This window comes from Mus caroli, chromosome 2 (assembly GCF_900094665.2).
Source record: "Mus caroli chromosome 2, CAROLI_EIJ_v1.1, whole genome shotgun sequence".
Classification (NCBI taxonomy): Eukaryota; Metazoa; Chordata; class Mammalia; order Rodentia; family Muridae; genus Mus; species Mus caroli.
In genome coordinates this window covers 22,221,020-22,233,073 of record NC_034571.1, presented here as the reverse complement: position 1 = coordinate 22,233,073, position 12,054 = coordinate 22,221,020, and the positions used below count along the sequence as shown (strand labels likewise).

General features: G+C 53.2%; 1 protein-coding gene across 7 annotated transcripts in view; it reads right to left on the bottom strand.

Annotated features, from left to right (window-relative positions):
* Positions 1–12,054, bottom strand: part of Gpsm1 (G protein signaling modulator 1) — a 28,240-nt gene that overhangs the window by 11,202 nt on the left and 4,984 nt on the right. For 2 of the 7 annotated variants that reach the window (XM_021149577.1, XM_021149584.2), the window contains exons 2-9: positions 9,782–10,003; positions 8,779–8,914; positions 8,380–8,522; positions 7,875–7,998; positions 7,499–7,614; positions 6,920–7,075; positions 6,088–6,196; positions 4,987–5,110 (exon numbers count right to left, since the gene is read on the bottom strand). In XM_021149577.1, the coding sequence (XP_021005236.1) occupies positions 4,987–5,110; positions 6,088–6,196; positions 6,920–7,075; positions 7,499–7,614; positions 7,875–7,998; positions 8,380–8,522; positions 8,779–8,914; positions 9,782–10,003 (1,130 nt within the window). Of the gene's footprint in view, positions 1–1,483; positions 1,600–4,986; positions 5,111–6,087; positions 6,197–6,919; positions 7,076–7,498; positions 7,615–7,874; positions 7,999–8,375; positions 8,523–8,778; positions 8,915–9,781; positions 10,046–12,054 lie in introns of those variants that run through there. The other 5 variants (XM_029473951.1, XM_029473952.1, XM_029473953.1 and 2 more) reach the window with 3 other exon arrangements.

The window sequence follows — 12,054 nt, the reverse complement described above, 5'->3', positions numbered from 1 at the left end:
CTATCCATCTAAGGTGGACAGTCACTGTCTTGTGGAAGCCCCTGTCCTTTACGTCTGAGAGGAGACTATCCAAACCCATGGATGATCCTTGTCCCGTCCTCCTTCCAACGCAGCCACAATCCGTGGCGGTTCTTGCTGGTGGTTTTAACTACCTAGAGCTAGAACCTGGCCCCGTTCTTCCTGTGTCAGTCCCTCACCTGTCCTTTTAGTCCCTTCTCCATGCCAGAAAATACAGTGAGCCCCTGGTTAGACCTACGGAATCCCCCTCTACGAGGTCTGGAGGTCCACAGGTCCTCCACACGGCCCCAACTGCTACAGACACTTCTGCACAGCAGGCTCAGCACTCAGGCCGTTTGCCTGCCTGTCACCCTCAGCACTACTAGTGGGCCTGCCTCCTGGATGGGACACTGAGGTATGGGAACAATGGCAGACAGGGCCAGGGCTGGAGCCCACAGCCTACATTTCCCCTCAGACAACACAGCAAGCATATCTCTGACCCAGAAAGGCCTCTAAGACACAGGACCCCAGTGAGCTGCCCTAGGCTGATATCGAAATACTGAGCCCAAAGGAAGAGAGGGACTACAGACTATCAAGAGCAGAGAGGGAGGGGGGTGTTAGCCCAGGCCCATCAAGTTTGGCAGGGCTAGCCAGGGCTAGCATCCCTTCTCCCTTGCCATATTCAGCAGAAGGACAAACAGAAACTGCCTGCCTGCTTCCTATACTGCTACACTCTGTGGTCGGCATAGGCACGTGTGCTATATATAAGGATCTCAGACAGCTACACAGCCAGAGAGACTGGGCAGGGGAAGCAGAGGACAGGGTAGTTCCCCACTGACTAGTAGAACAGTTGGCTTCTGCTTCGTTGGGTGAGAATGTACCACCAAGGGGAGGTAAGGCCTCAGGGAGCCAGGGTCTATCTTCCAGCACAAGAGCCCCTTGTTTATACCAATCAAATCAGGAAACAAACAAGCAAACAAAAAAACAAAAACCAAAACTGAGCCTTTGTCCTGCCTCAAGCCCATGGCCACCATCACACCTACATGCTCCAAATACACACCAGCACTCACTGCCCACGCCCACATGCTTGGCTCTCCCCACTGCCCACTCAAACCACTCCCGCTCTTTCAAGCCATCAATGAGTGCCTTGTCCTGCAGTCCCCCGGGCCACAGCTACATGTAAATACCGTCCCAGACTCAGTTCAATAACGGAATGCCAACACTCCCCTGCTGTGACTTCCCTCCAGCCCAGGAATAGTGAATTCCCTCGTCCCAGGAGGCCATCCATCCCCAATCCTTCTGGGTCTGTGCCCTTTGGGGTACCCACCTAGTCCTCTGCACCAGAACCACTCCGACTGACTCTGGGTACGCACCCACTTAGCTCCTGGACAGTTTACAGGAAGCAGGCCCAGCCCATCTCATCTCACCTGCCTCGGCCCAGTCCAGTTCTCTCCTGGCTTTCTGACCCTGTGCATTCCTGGCTCACCTGAGTAGGAGTCTCCCTCGGAACCACTCAGACTCTCAGAGTGCTGGCCTGCCTTCAGCAACTGCATCCCAGAACTTCAGGGTACCAGAGCCCTCTCTGATGTCCTCCTTGGAGGATAGACTATTCTCCAGTATCCAGGGCCCAGCCGTTGGCGGCAAGAAGCCCTGTGGGGAGGTGGCTTCTGGGGGCCCCAGCTGGGAAGGGTCTGGCATGCAAGGCAGAGCAGAGGAGCCAATGTGGGGAGGACAGAGCTGCCTTGTCCCTGGCCATTCACTTGTGACTCTCCCCCCCCCCCTCCGCCTCTGCCTTTCGCTTAGCTTGGAGGAAGAGTTAGGATGAGGAGCTGGCCGCCTCTGTGGGAATCTTTCCAGAAGCCAGCCAGCCCTGCTCTGGGTACATGGGCTGAGGGCTGTTCTAGGAGCTCGGTACAGAGCTATCTACCATGGGAACCTGGCAGCCAGGGGCTCACACTGCGCAACCCTATCCCACCCATTAGTCACTGTAGCTCTTGCCACATGGGGTGGCTGAGGGTCCTAGAAGCCTTTGCTCCTCTCCTCTGTCCCCACCCTTATTTTCCAGGCCAGGTCATACTGAGAAATGCCAGGCTCGAGGAACCAGCGGTTCTCATGGTAGCAAGTATCCCTTCTGAATGGCCTGAGAGGCTGGAGTCAGTGGGTGCTGCTGGAAAAAACATTCATGAGGAGCTGGGGCTCCATTCCTGGCAAACTCAATAGGCAGGGAGCAGCTGGCTCCCTCATGAGGTTTCGCCTCCCTCTTAGGGCCTTATGGGCCCCAAGAAACCAACTCTGTGGGACACCCTGCATCCACGCAGCGCATCCACGCAGCGCATCCACGCAGCGCATCCACGCAGCGCATCCACGCAGCGCATCCACGCAGCGCATCCACGCAGCGCATNGCAGCGCATCCACGCAGCGCATCCACGCAGCGCATCCACGCAGCGCATCCACGCAGCGCATCCACGCAGCGCATCCACGCAGCGCATCCACGCAGTCCTCCTTTGTACGTATTAAGACATTTGCTCTGTGGGGAATATTCCGTCCTCTTATTCACCACGTGTCTGACCCGCACAGGGACAGTCAGCAGTCTGAATGAGGTCACTCAAGTGCCTTCGCTTGATTAGTACTCCAGGCAGTCCCTGACTGGCTCCCTCCAGGCTCCCAGCGGCCCCACCCACAGAGTGTGACGGATGCCGGGTACTCTTCCTAAGCAGCCAGCAGCCATTTCTTGTCTTCTTGCCCTGTGGTACCACTAGGATCATGGAGGGAGGGGCTCTAGGAGACCAAAGAGTCTCGTCTCTCAGGGACCCACCAGCCCTCTGCCATTGGTGGTCCTGGCTACTACCTATCATTCTGGCAGCCTTTCCGTTGCCTTTTGTGGTGGTTTGAACAAGAACGGTCCTCATAGACACGGCTGAATCCCAGATAGTGGAATTTTCTTATAGCAAAAAAAATTTTTTATATTTGCACCTAACCCTAACCATGTGGTTGGATACATGGAGTTCTCACATATTTCAGTCAGTTATCAAAGTAAACTATTTTTTATTTATAGGATATGCAGTTAACTATTTGGGTTGTATGAAAATACAGTCCCTGTCCTTTACAAAGCTTGCTTCCATCCATGTGCCACATGAGTGAGGAAAACCCATTTATGAAGTACAATGACAGTTGACCCAATCACTCTGTCAATCAAACCACTCAGGCTAGTTTGTACTAGCAGACTTTTGTTTCTATTTTTATTTTATTAATTTTTTAATACAGATTTTCAGTGAGGGGCTTTTTCAACCCCGTTGGTTCTATTTTCTTGTTTGTTTGTTTGTTTGTTTGTTTTTCATTTTATTTGCTTCATAACTTAAACCAAGTCTCTTCCAGTCTTTTGTATTAGTTCCTAATTTTGTGCTGACAGGCATGCTTATAAGAAGTGGAGAGAGCCGGGCGTGGTGGCGCATGCCTTTAATCCCAGCACTGGGGAGGCAGAGGCAGGCGGATTTCTGAGTTCAAGGCCAGCCTGGTCTACAGAGTGCCAGGACAGCCAGGGCTACACAGAGAAACCCTGTCTCGAAAAAACAAACAAACAAACAAACAAACAAACAAAAAAAGAAGTGGAGAGGTAATTTATTGGAATGAACTGACTGGCTCCCTGCCATCCCTTACTTTTTTGACAGGAATTTTATTACTTCACAAATGGAGAATGATGCTACAAAGTTACCATGGGGAAGCTGACAAATGCCACTCAAATGATGATGACATAGAAGTACCTTCCTCCTGCTGCTCTGATCTCATAATTGGTTACTAGATGATGTTTTCTGACATGGGTTTTGATTTTGGGTACCTGTTACTTTGGCACTATTCTTTTTTTTTTTTTTTTGGTTTTCTGAGACAGGGTTTCTCTGTGTAGCCCTGGCTGTCCTGGAACTCACTTTGTAGACCAGGCTGGTCTCGAACTCAGACCCACCTGCCTCTGCCTCCTGAGTACTGGGATTAAAGGCGTGTGCCACCACTGCCCAGCTCTTTGGCACTATTCTTATTTGCCTCTTATATTTTTGCCAGTATACTATACCTCAACCTTATTTGAAATACAGAAGTCTAATTAAAGAATAGTCATAGAAAAATATGTAAAATGATGTTTTATAATTCATCCCCCGTGTCCAGTTTGGTTAGTTCGTTATGCAATAGAAGTGAAATATCAGGGTTTTTTTCTCCTGTGCCCCTTTTTATCATTAAAAATGAACACCAAATGAGGAAGAAAAAAAAGAGGCGTGGCCTTGTTGGAGAAGGTGTGTGGCCTTGTTAGAGGAGGTGTGGCCTTGTTAGAGGAGGTGTGGCCTTGTTGGAGGAGGTGTGGCACTGAGAGTGAGGTTTCAAAAGCCCATGGGAAGCCCTTCCCCCCTCCTTCCTGTAACTTTTGGATCAGATGTGCACTCTTAGGTGCTTTCTCAGTACCATGCCTGCTTGCCTGTCACCACACTCCCCACCGTGATGATTACAGGCCAAACCACTGAAACTTTACTAAACTCCCAATTAAATGCTTTTTTCGTAAGAGTTGCCTTGGTCATGGTGTCTCTTCACAGCAATAGAACAATAACTAAAACACCCCTGATCCCTGGTATGCCCCAGCAGAGTCCATCTGTGCCCCAGAACTCTGGACACCCTGGCTCTCCTCACATCACACTGCAATGTAGTTCTGTGTCCGCCTGACTCTCTACTCCCACTATGAGCTTTCCTGGGCAGTGAGTGAGTGGTGTGGTCTCTCCTGGACCCAAAACAAGGACGAGTAGGTGCCCAGGTCGGGTATAGCCTCTTCTCTTACTCAGTAGCTGTTAATGGCTTCCTTTCTGGGAGACCCACTCTGTGTCCTGAACTGTCTCCCCCGCCCCCGAGTTTCTCTCTTGCCACATCCCTGTTCAGAGCTGCCCTGACTACTGAACCTCATGCTGAGACTAGAGACATGAGGAAGCACATTCCAGCCCCCGAACCACAGCTCACCTTGTGCCTCATAGCCAGCCAGATCTGGCTTCTCCGCTGCTGCTGGGCTAGTCAGCCGGCCCAGGGCCAGCTGCAGGTGGGCAATATTCATGCGGGCTGTCAGTTCTCCATTTCGGTCTCCAATCTGAAGCAAGCAGGAGTGGGGAGACAGGTGGCAGGTTAGACTTGGGACTGTGCTCTCTGAGTGTTGGTGACAGTGTTCTTGCACACCATCCTTGGCCTGCTGGACAGCCTGGGCTGACCTCAGACCCTTGGATTTCTGAGCAAGCCAGTCCTTCTCTACCAGAACTTGACTCTGAGTCTATTCCTAGGTGTTCTAGACAGCCTCTAGTCCATCCCAGAATGCTTAGGGTCTTGGGAAACCTCCTGTGAGTGGTCCAGCTTGGCCTTGTCGTGGAGTAAGCCTGTCTCAACCATAGGGAGCTGTCTTCTCCTAGGGCCCACAAGCCTCAGGTTCCCAATACTGAGGCTCCATCAGGGGGATCCTCTTGAGTACAAACCCAACATGAAGAACACAGGGAACCATGAAGCTCAGAAGTCTTTGGAGACCTCTGTTTGCACTCAGGGGGAAGTGCGGCTAATCCCCTGCGGAGGAATCTTCAGACAGAGTCTCCTCCGCTCTGGACCATCCTGTTCTTGTGCCTGAGAAGTTCCTTTTGATGCTGTAGGAGCTTGGGATCCACCCTTAGTTAGGAAGGTTAGGTTTCTCTCGGATGCCCCTGCACTGTCCACAGTAGGAGGGGACTGAACATAGAGAAGGGACCACTCAGCTTCCTAGAGAGGTATCACAGGGTATTCCTGGGCAGTAGAACCTGTCTCCCTGGTCCACCTCCAAGAGGTTACTCCCACCATCCCTGATACCTAACACGGCCCAGTTCCCTAGGGATTGGAGAATGGAATCCACACAGGGGACAGCAGCATTCTAAGCGGAAAACAGATCCTTGCTCCCCCCCATTGACCCACGGGCCCTGGTACACACAAGTGGGGACTGTCCTCTTAGGGATCCAGCGTTCAGAAAGGGTTGTTGAGAACAAGCACACGAAAGGAGACAAGGTGCTGCTGAGGCACCAGTAGAGACCTAGGGGAGTAGGCCTGGCTCACCTCCTGGGAGATCTGCAGATGTTTCTTGGCAAAGGTCAAAGCCTGTGCGGGGCTCCCCATGGACACATAGGCGTTCCCCAGGCTCCAGCACGCTCGGCCCTCTCCCACCCTGTGGAAAGTTAGACAATCACACCTGCCTCCCAGGTCTGCCTACTGCCCCAAGTCCCTGATCCTCCCACAACCCTGGTACACAATGTACCAACAGCACAGGGTTTCCTCAGCCAAAGGAGCCGGTTGGCCCTGGCCACGGTGCTCACTGGTCCACCCCCTTGAGGGAGATAAACCTAAGCATGTTACCAGCTTACCCTGGGGCCAGTTGGGCCCTCAGAGCCCAGCACTTGTGTACTGTTGCGCAAGGCCTGGTTTGCCCCCTAGTGGCCAGCAAGTGCCTCCCTGTAGCCTGCTCCATGCTCCCTTACCCAGGTCCAAAGTGAACCATGCATTCAGGGGACAGTTCACTATTTTCTGTCGCTATTCCCACTATCTCTACTTAGCTCCAGGACACTTCCATTATCTGTCCCTCCCACAGAAGCCTTGGGGACAGGGCAGCACTTCGAGGATACCTCCTGTTATAGCTGCCCCCAGGTCTGTGGCTCTGAAACCCTGCTACATCCAGATCTGCACAGAAGGCTATTCCAGAGCTGGGAAGTCACGGGCCCCTACAAGCTTTGGACCTACCTATTTGCTTAAACTGTTTCCCACTGAGGGATTGGCTGAGGGTCTATGTGGGAGGTCGCTCCCAGCATGCATGCTGTGGCCCGCAGGGGAGCGTGAACTCAAACCCAGGCTGTCACTGTAAGCCAGGCCCAGCCAAGGCCTTGTTTTCACACACCTATCAGCCAGCTCCTGGGCAATGACTAGGTGCCGCAGGTGGTACTCAGCAGCACGCTCGTAGTCCTGTAGCAGTGTGTAGGTGTTGCCCAGGCTGTAGCAAGCCTGAGCCTCCACTGCCTGGTCCCGGAGCTGCCGAGACAGCTGCAGCGTCTTCCTGTGCAGAATGGGAGAGTCAGTCCCTGAGTGGGGTAGCAATGTCTCTTCTACATCAGGAATGCTCATCTTGACATGGCCACTGCACTCAATTCACAGCACCAGATGCGTGTGGGTGCATGGGTTCCCGTTGGCTAAGGAGTTAGCTAATTGTGACATTGGCTAATATCACTAACAGCTCTGAGCAGATGATATTTACGGGGATTCAGTGTCCGCATCTCGGAACTGAGATGAGCATGAAGTACCTGCTCCATCTAGTGGCCACCCCTCTACCCAGGAAGCAGCTGACTAAGAGCTGTGACACAGGTCAGGGACACCCAGGAGCTTCATGCAGGGGCCTTTTTGGCTCCTGGGACTGCACCATGGGAGCGGCATCTCTGTAGCATGGTGCTCAGTATACCCCAGGACTGTCTTCCCTGCTCACTTGTAATGTTCAGCAGCCACATCAAAGCGCCCCAAGAAGATGTGAGCATTGCCCAGGTTGCTGTAGGCCCTCCGCTCAGCTGCCTTGTCTCCAAATTCCTTGGCGATGGCCAGGCGCTGCAGATAGATCCAAACCCCGAGGTCATCACATAGCCCTGCAACCCTAGGAACACAGTCAGGGAGGGATGCCTCTCCACCCAAGGTGCTAGCTTAATGTCTAAGTGTCCAGGGGAGTAGACTGGGACCACAGGACCAAATACAACAGGAGCAGGGGGCTCAGTGACGCTCCAGCCCCATGCCGTTGAGGACTGTGAGGGGAACCTGAAGCCTTCCTACTGCAGCATCCCTGCCCCGGTACCCAGGCCCAGCTCACTCACCTCTTTGTGGAAGGTTGTGGCCTCCGTGAAGTTTCCCAGCAGGTAGTGGGTGTTACCCAGGTTGCCATAGGCCCTGCCCTGGGCCGCCCGGTCGCCTAGTTCCTTCACCAAAGACAGGTTCCTCCTAGGGGGCCAAGTCTTTGAGAGCTATGTCCTTCCTAGCACCAGGAAGTGGCTACATAGCTTCCTCCTGAAGCTGGACAGTACTGAGTGGCTCTCCCAGGAGCACGTGGAGGGAATGGGATCCTTGCCTCAAATGACACTGGAGCCTTGGGGCTGGAAGATTGGTCAAAGCCTACCATGCATGAGAGGTGTGTGTGAGGGGAAGTGCCCACAGAGCAGTAGGGCTATCTAAATGTGAGGGTGTTTTGTGTCTGGGAATCCTGCCCAGCCCCTTACCAGGCACACGCTGGCTCAAGAAGTATTTATGGAACGCAGGGGCATTCAGACAAGCCCAGCCCCATCAGCCCTCACCCTATGGTGCCAGCCCACCACACTCACTCACTCATAAAACTCAGAGGCCCTGTGCAGTGTCTCACGGACATCAGGTGGCAGGTGCCCGGGGTCCTGTGCAGCATTCCAGGAAAGCTGTTTGCCCTTGGCGTGGTACACATTTCCAATGTTGTAGAGTGCTCTCGCCTCCCCGACCTGTGGGCAGCAGTGAGGTAGAGGCTCGACAGCCCCCGGGAACTCACACCAAGGTGCGCTTGCAGGAGCTGTGTTCTAGTCCCATGGCCTGCTGAGTCCCGAGGAAGGGCAGATCCAGTTCCACCCTCTCCTCCTCTCTCCTCTGCAACATAGGTGGCAGAGGTGGCTGGGCCTACTGCTTTGCCTAATGACGTTTGAGGGTAAGAGCCCCAGCAGGGATGGAAAGAGTAGAGGACCCAGGGGTCCGACCACTTACCTTGTCCCCCTGCTCCTGGGCAATGTCCAAGTGTCGTTGGCAGCAGACGATTGCCTCATCAAATCGGCCTAGGACCTTGAGTGTGTTGCCCAGGTTCCCACTAGCCTTGGCCTCCCCCATGCGGTCACCAATGGTCCTGGAGGGCAGGAAGGAGTGAGGAGTCAGTTGGGTCTAGTTGGGCCCTGAGACGAGCAAGAAGCCTCAGAGGGGAAAGACAGGCAGTGGAAAGTTAGCTCTACACATGCATCAGTGATCCACCAGCTGAGTCGGGTCCATACTGCGTGCTGAGGACAGAGAAGTGGGGAGGATCGCTGGTGGGGGGTCGCCAACATGCCAGGGCTGGGGGAATTCTGCGCCCTGTCTACGCAGTCAGGGTGGCTCTGAGGCCTCTGTAGAAGCTGGGTTAAATGTGGAGTGAGAGGGAGACCCTGTAGGAAACAGTAGGAACCAAGAGTCAAAAGCCAGACAGGACTGGAGGCATCAAGATAGAAACTAGGAAATGGTGGGAAATGTGCAGAAGGGAGACCATAAACCTCCAAGGGGTCAGAGTTCACAGGGAGAACAGGGGGGTCCTCTGGAGTAAGACCATACATTACAGAGAAGATGACAAGAATAACTGGAGCCCAAGACCACAGAAAAGGAATAGCTATGGGTGGTAGAGATACAATCTCAGGGCACACCAAGCCAGAGATAACACAGAGATAGACACATGTTCATACACACACACACACAGGCACACACACATATATGCAGGCAAACATATACATACACTTGCATACATATACACATGCAGACAGCACACACATATCCATGCACATACATATATTTTAACTTGAACGCTGACCTCTAAGGGATTCACAGATTCCCCTTCCCAGGTCAGGCCCTCCTGTTGGGCTCTCCAAGAGCAGATACACCTGTTCTGTCCAACCTCCCCCAAGGGTAGGGGACTCCACACACAGGGGACCAGGACAATGCCATCAGGCCACAATCCACCAGTACTTACCGTGCCAGCAGCAAGTCATGTTTGTGGAACTGCAGGGCCCGGGCATACTCCTTCAGGTAGAAATAGGCATTGCCCAGCTGGCTGTAGATGGCACTCAATGTCTTCAGGTCCTCAGTGCCCACCTGCACAGCAGCCTCGAAGAAGGCCACACCTGCCTTGAAGTCTCCCGCCTTGCAGAGCCGCTCCCCTTCCAGGGCCAGCTCCAGACAGGAGGCCTCCATCCTGGGCAGAGAAGGAATACCATGGGCCACCCCTTGGCACACTCTGTGGTCGCAATAGAGACGATGTCCCTCAGCAGCTGTGCCCCGTCACAGCTTTGTTCACAGATATGGCAGCTGGGAGTTCATGCTCAGAGCAGATCCTGGACCCAACAGTGCCCCAGTGGTGTAGCTCGCCTTCTTGGCCCCTATCTTTTGTTCTTATTGTTTCTGAACAGGGTTTCTCTGTGTAACTCTGGCAGCCCTGGAACTCACTCTGTAGACCAGGCTGGCCTCAAACTCAGAGGTTCACATGCCTCTGCTTCCCAAGTACTGGGATTAAAGGCGTGCGCCACCACTGTCCAGCAATCCCTGCCTTAATGTCTAGCCCTTACCACCAGGTGCCCAGAACAGCCTGGGTCTGAAGGTTTCATATGTAAGATTACAAGCTCTTTGGGCTGGGTTGATAAGTAGAAATATCCTGTGGGAAGCTGTGCCAGAGAAGTTCCCTCAGACCCTGAACAGTGCCACCCCCATCCCCAAAGTCCCCATCCTAGGTTGCTCCTGCACCCGTGGCCTGGGGACCTGAGGGCCCAAGTGTTTGCTCCAGTTTCAGACCAACCTGTCTTTTTTCTCTTCCCTGTTTGAGTCAGGGTCTCTCGGTTGCCGGCCCAAGCAATTCCCTTGCCTTGGCCTTCCCAGAAACTAGAATAACAGACATAGCATTGGGCCCAGCTCTGACTAAATATTTTTAAAGTCAGCATCAAGCGCCTAGTTATTCAAGATGCTGGCCCAGCCTCTGTGGTCTGAGGATCAGGCAACTCTCCAGAGTGATTCAGGGAAGGGGTAAAAATCAAGAATGGAGATGCTGGGGGCTGGTGAGATGGCTCAGTGGGTAGGAGCACCCAGCTGCTCTTCCGAAGGTCCAGAGTTCAAATCCCAGCAACCACATGGTGGCTCACAACCACCCGAAATGAGATCTGACGCCCTCTTCTGGTGTGTCTGAAGACAGCTACAGTGTACTTACATATAATAAATAGATAAAAAAATATATATATATAAAAAAAGAATGGAGATGCTAAGCATTTTAACGGAAGGTTCTTTGACACAAACTGCAAAGCCACACCCTCTGTATTCTGTGTTATCAATGGAGCATTTTGAACTTTCCCAAGATAACAGTACCATGTGAATAGATGGTGGAGTCAACAGACCCCTGAGAAGCTGGCTCAAGTGTCTGCATCCCTGGGTTCAGAGCATTGTGCTGGGGGACGTCCCAGGTGCCCACACAAGCCAACACCCCAGGCCATGGCGTCCAATCCCCTTGGATCCAAGCCTGCAGCACCTCCAACTTTTTTTCTGCCACTCAAAAGGTCCCTGATTTTCCAGAAGCCAACCACTGGTTGCCCCACCTTTCTCTTCTGACACCATAAGATCAGGTGCCAAGAAGCAGTGATGCCTGCCTTCGATCTGCCCAGGGAATGGAACACGAGTTCTCAGAACGGATGGCAGGAGCTTGTCTCCCACCTCTCTGAGGGCTTCTGGTACCTGCAATCATGCTGCAGCCTGCGCTTGCCTTGCTAGGGAATCTCTGGCTATCACCGGGTCAGCTCACCCCCCCCATGCTGTGCCTGGTTGGGACCCTGCTTTAGTGTGGGTGTCACTCTCTGGGTCTGTCTTGTCTGTCTGCCATAAGGAGGCTGTGAAGGCTTGCCCCTTCTAGACACACAGTCCAGACATTTCTACCCAGGGCTGAGACCCAGGCATGGCATCTGAAGGGGCCTTGGTCAGATGTCGAAAACACAGAACACAGTTATCGAGAAGGGTGTTCGGGACATTAGACACATTTGGCATCAGGGACTAGGGCTCAGGGATTCCCTCCATTTCCCTCTTTCCTCTAGAGACCAGCAGAACTCTCAAGGGCTTGAGGCAAGGAAGCCAGGCCCTGGACTATCCACTTTTGCTGTTATGCCAGAAACTCCCATCCCATACCTGCTGGAGTCTTGGACGGCCACCTTACCAAGCCCTCTGGGAAAGGCCATCAGATGCCATGTTGGCCACAAGGGCCATGGTTACTGT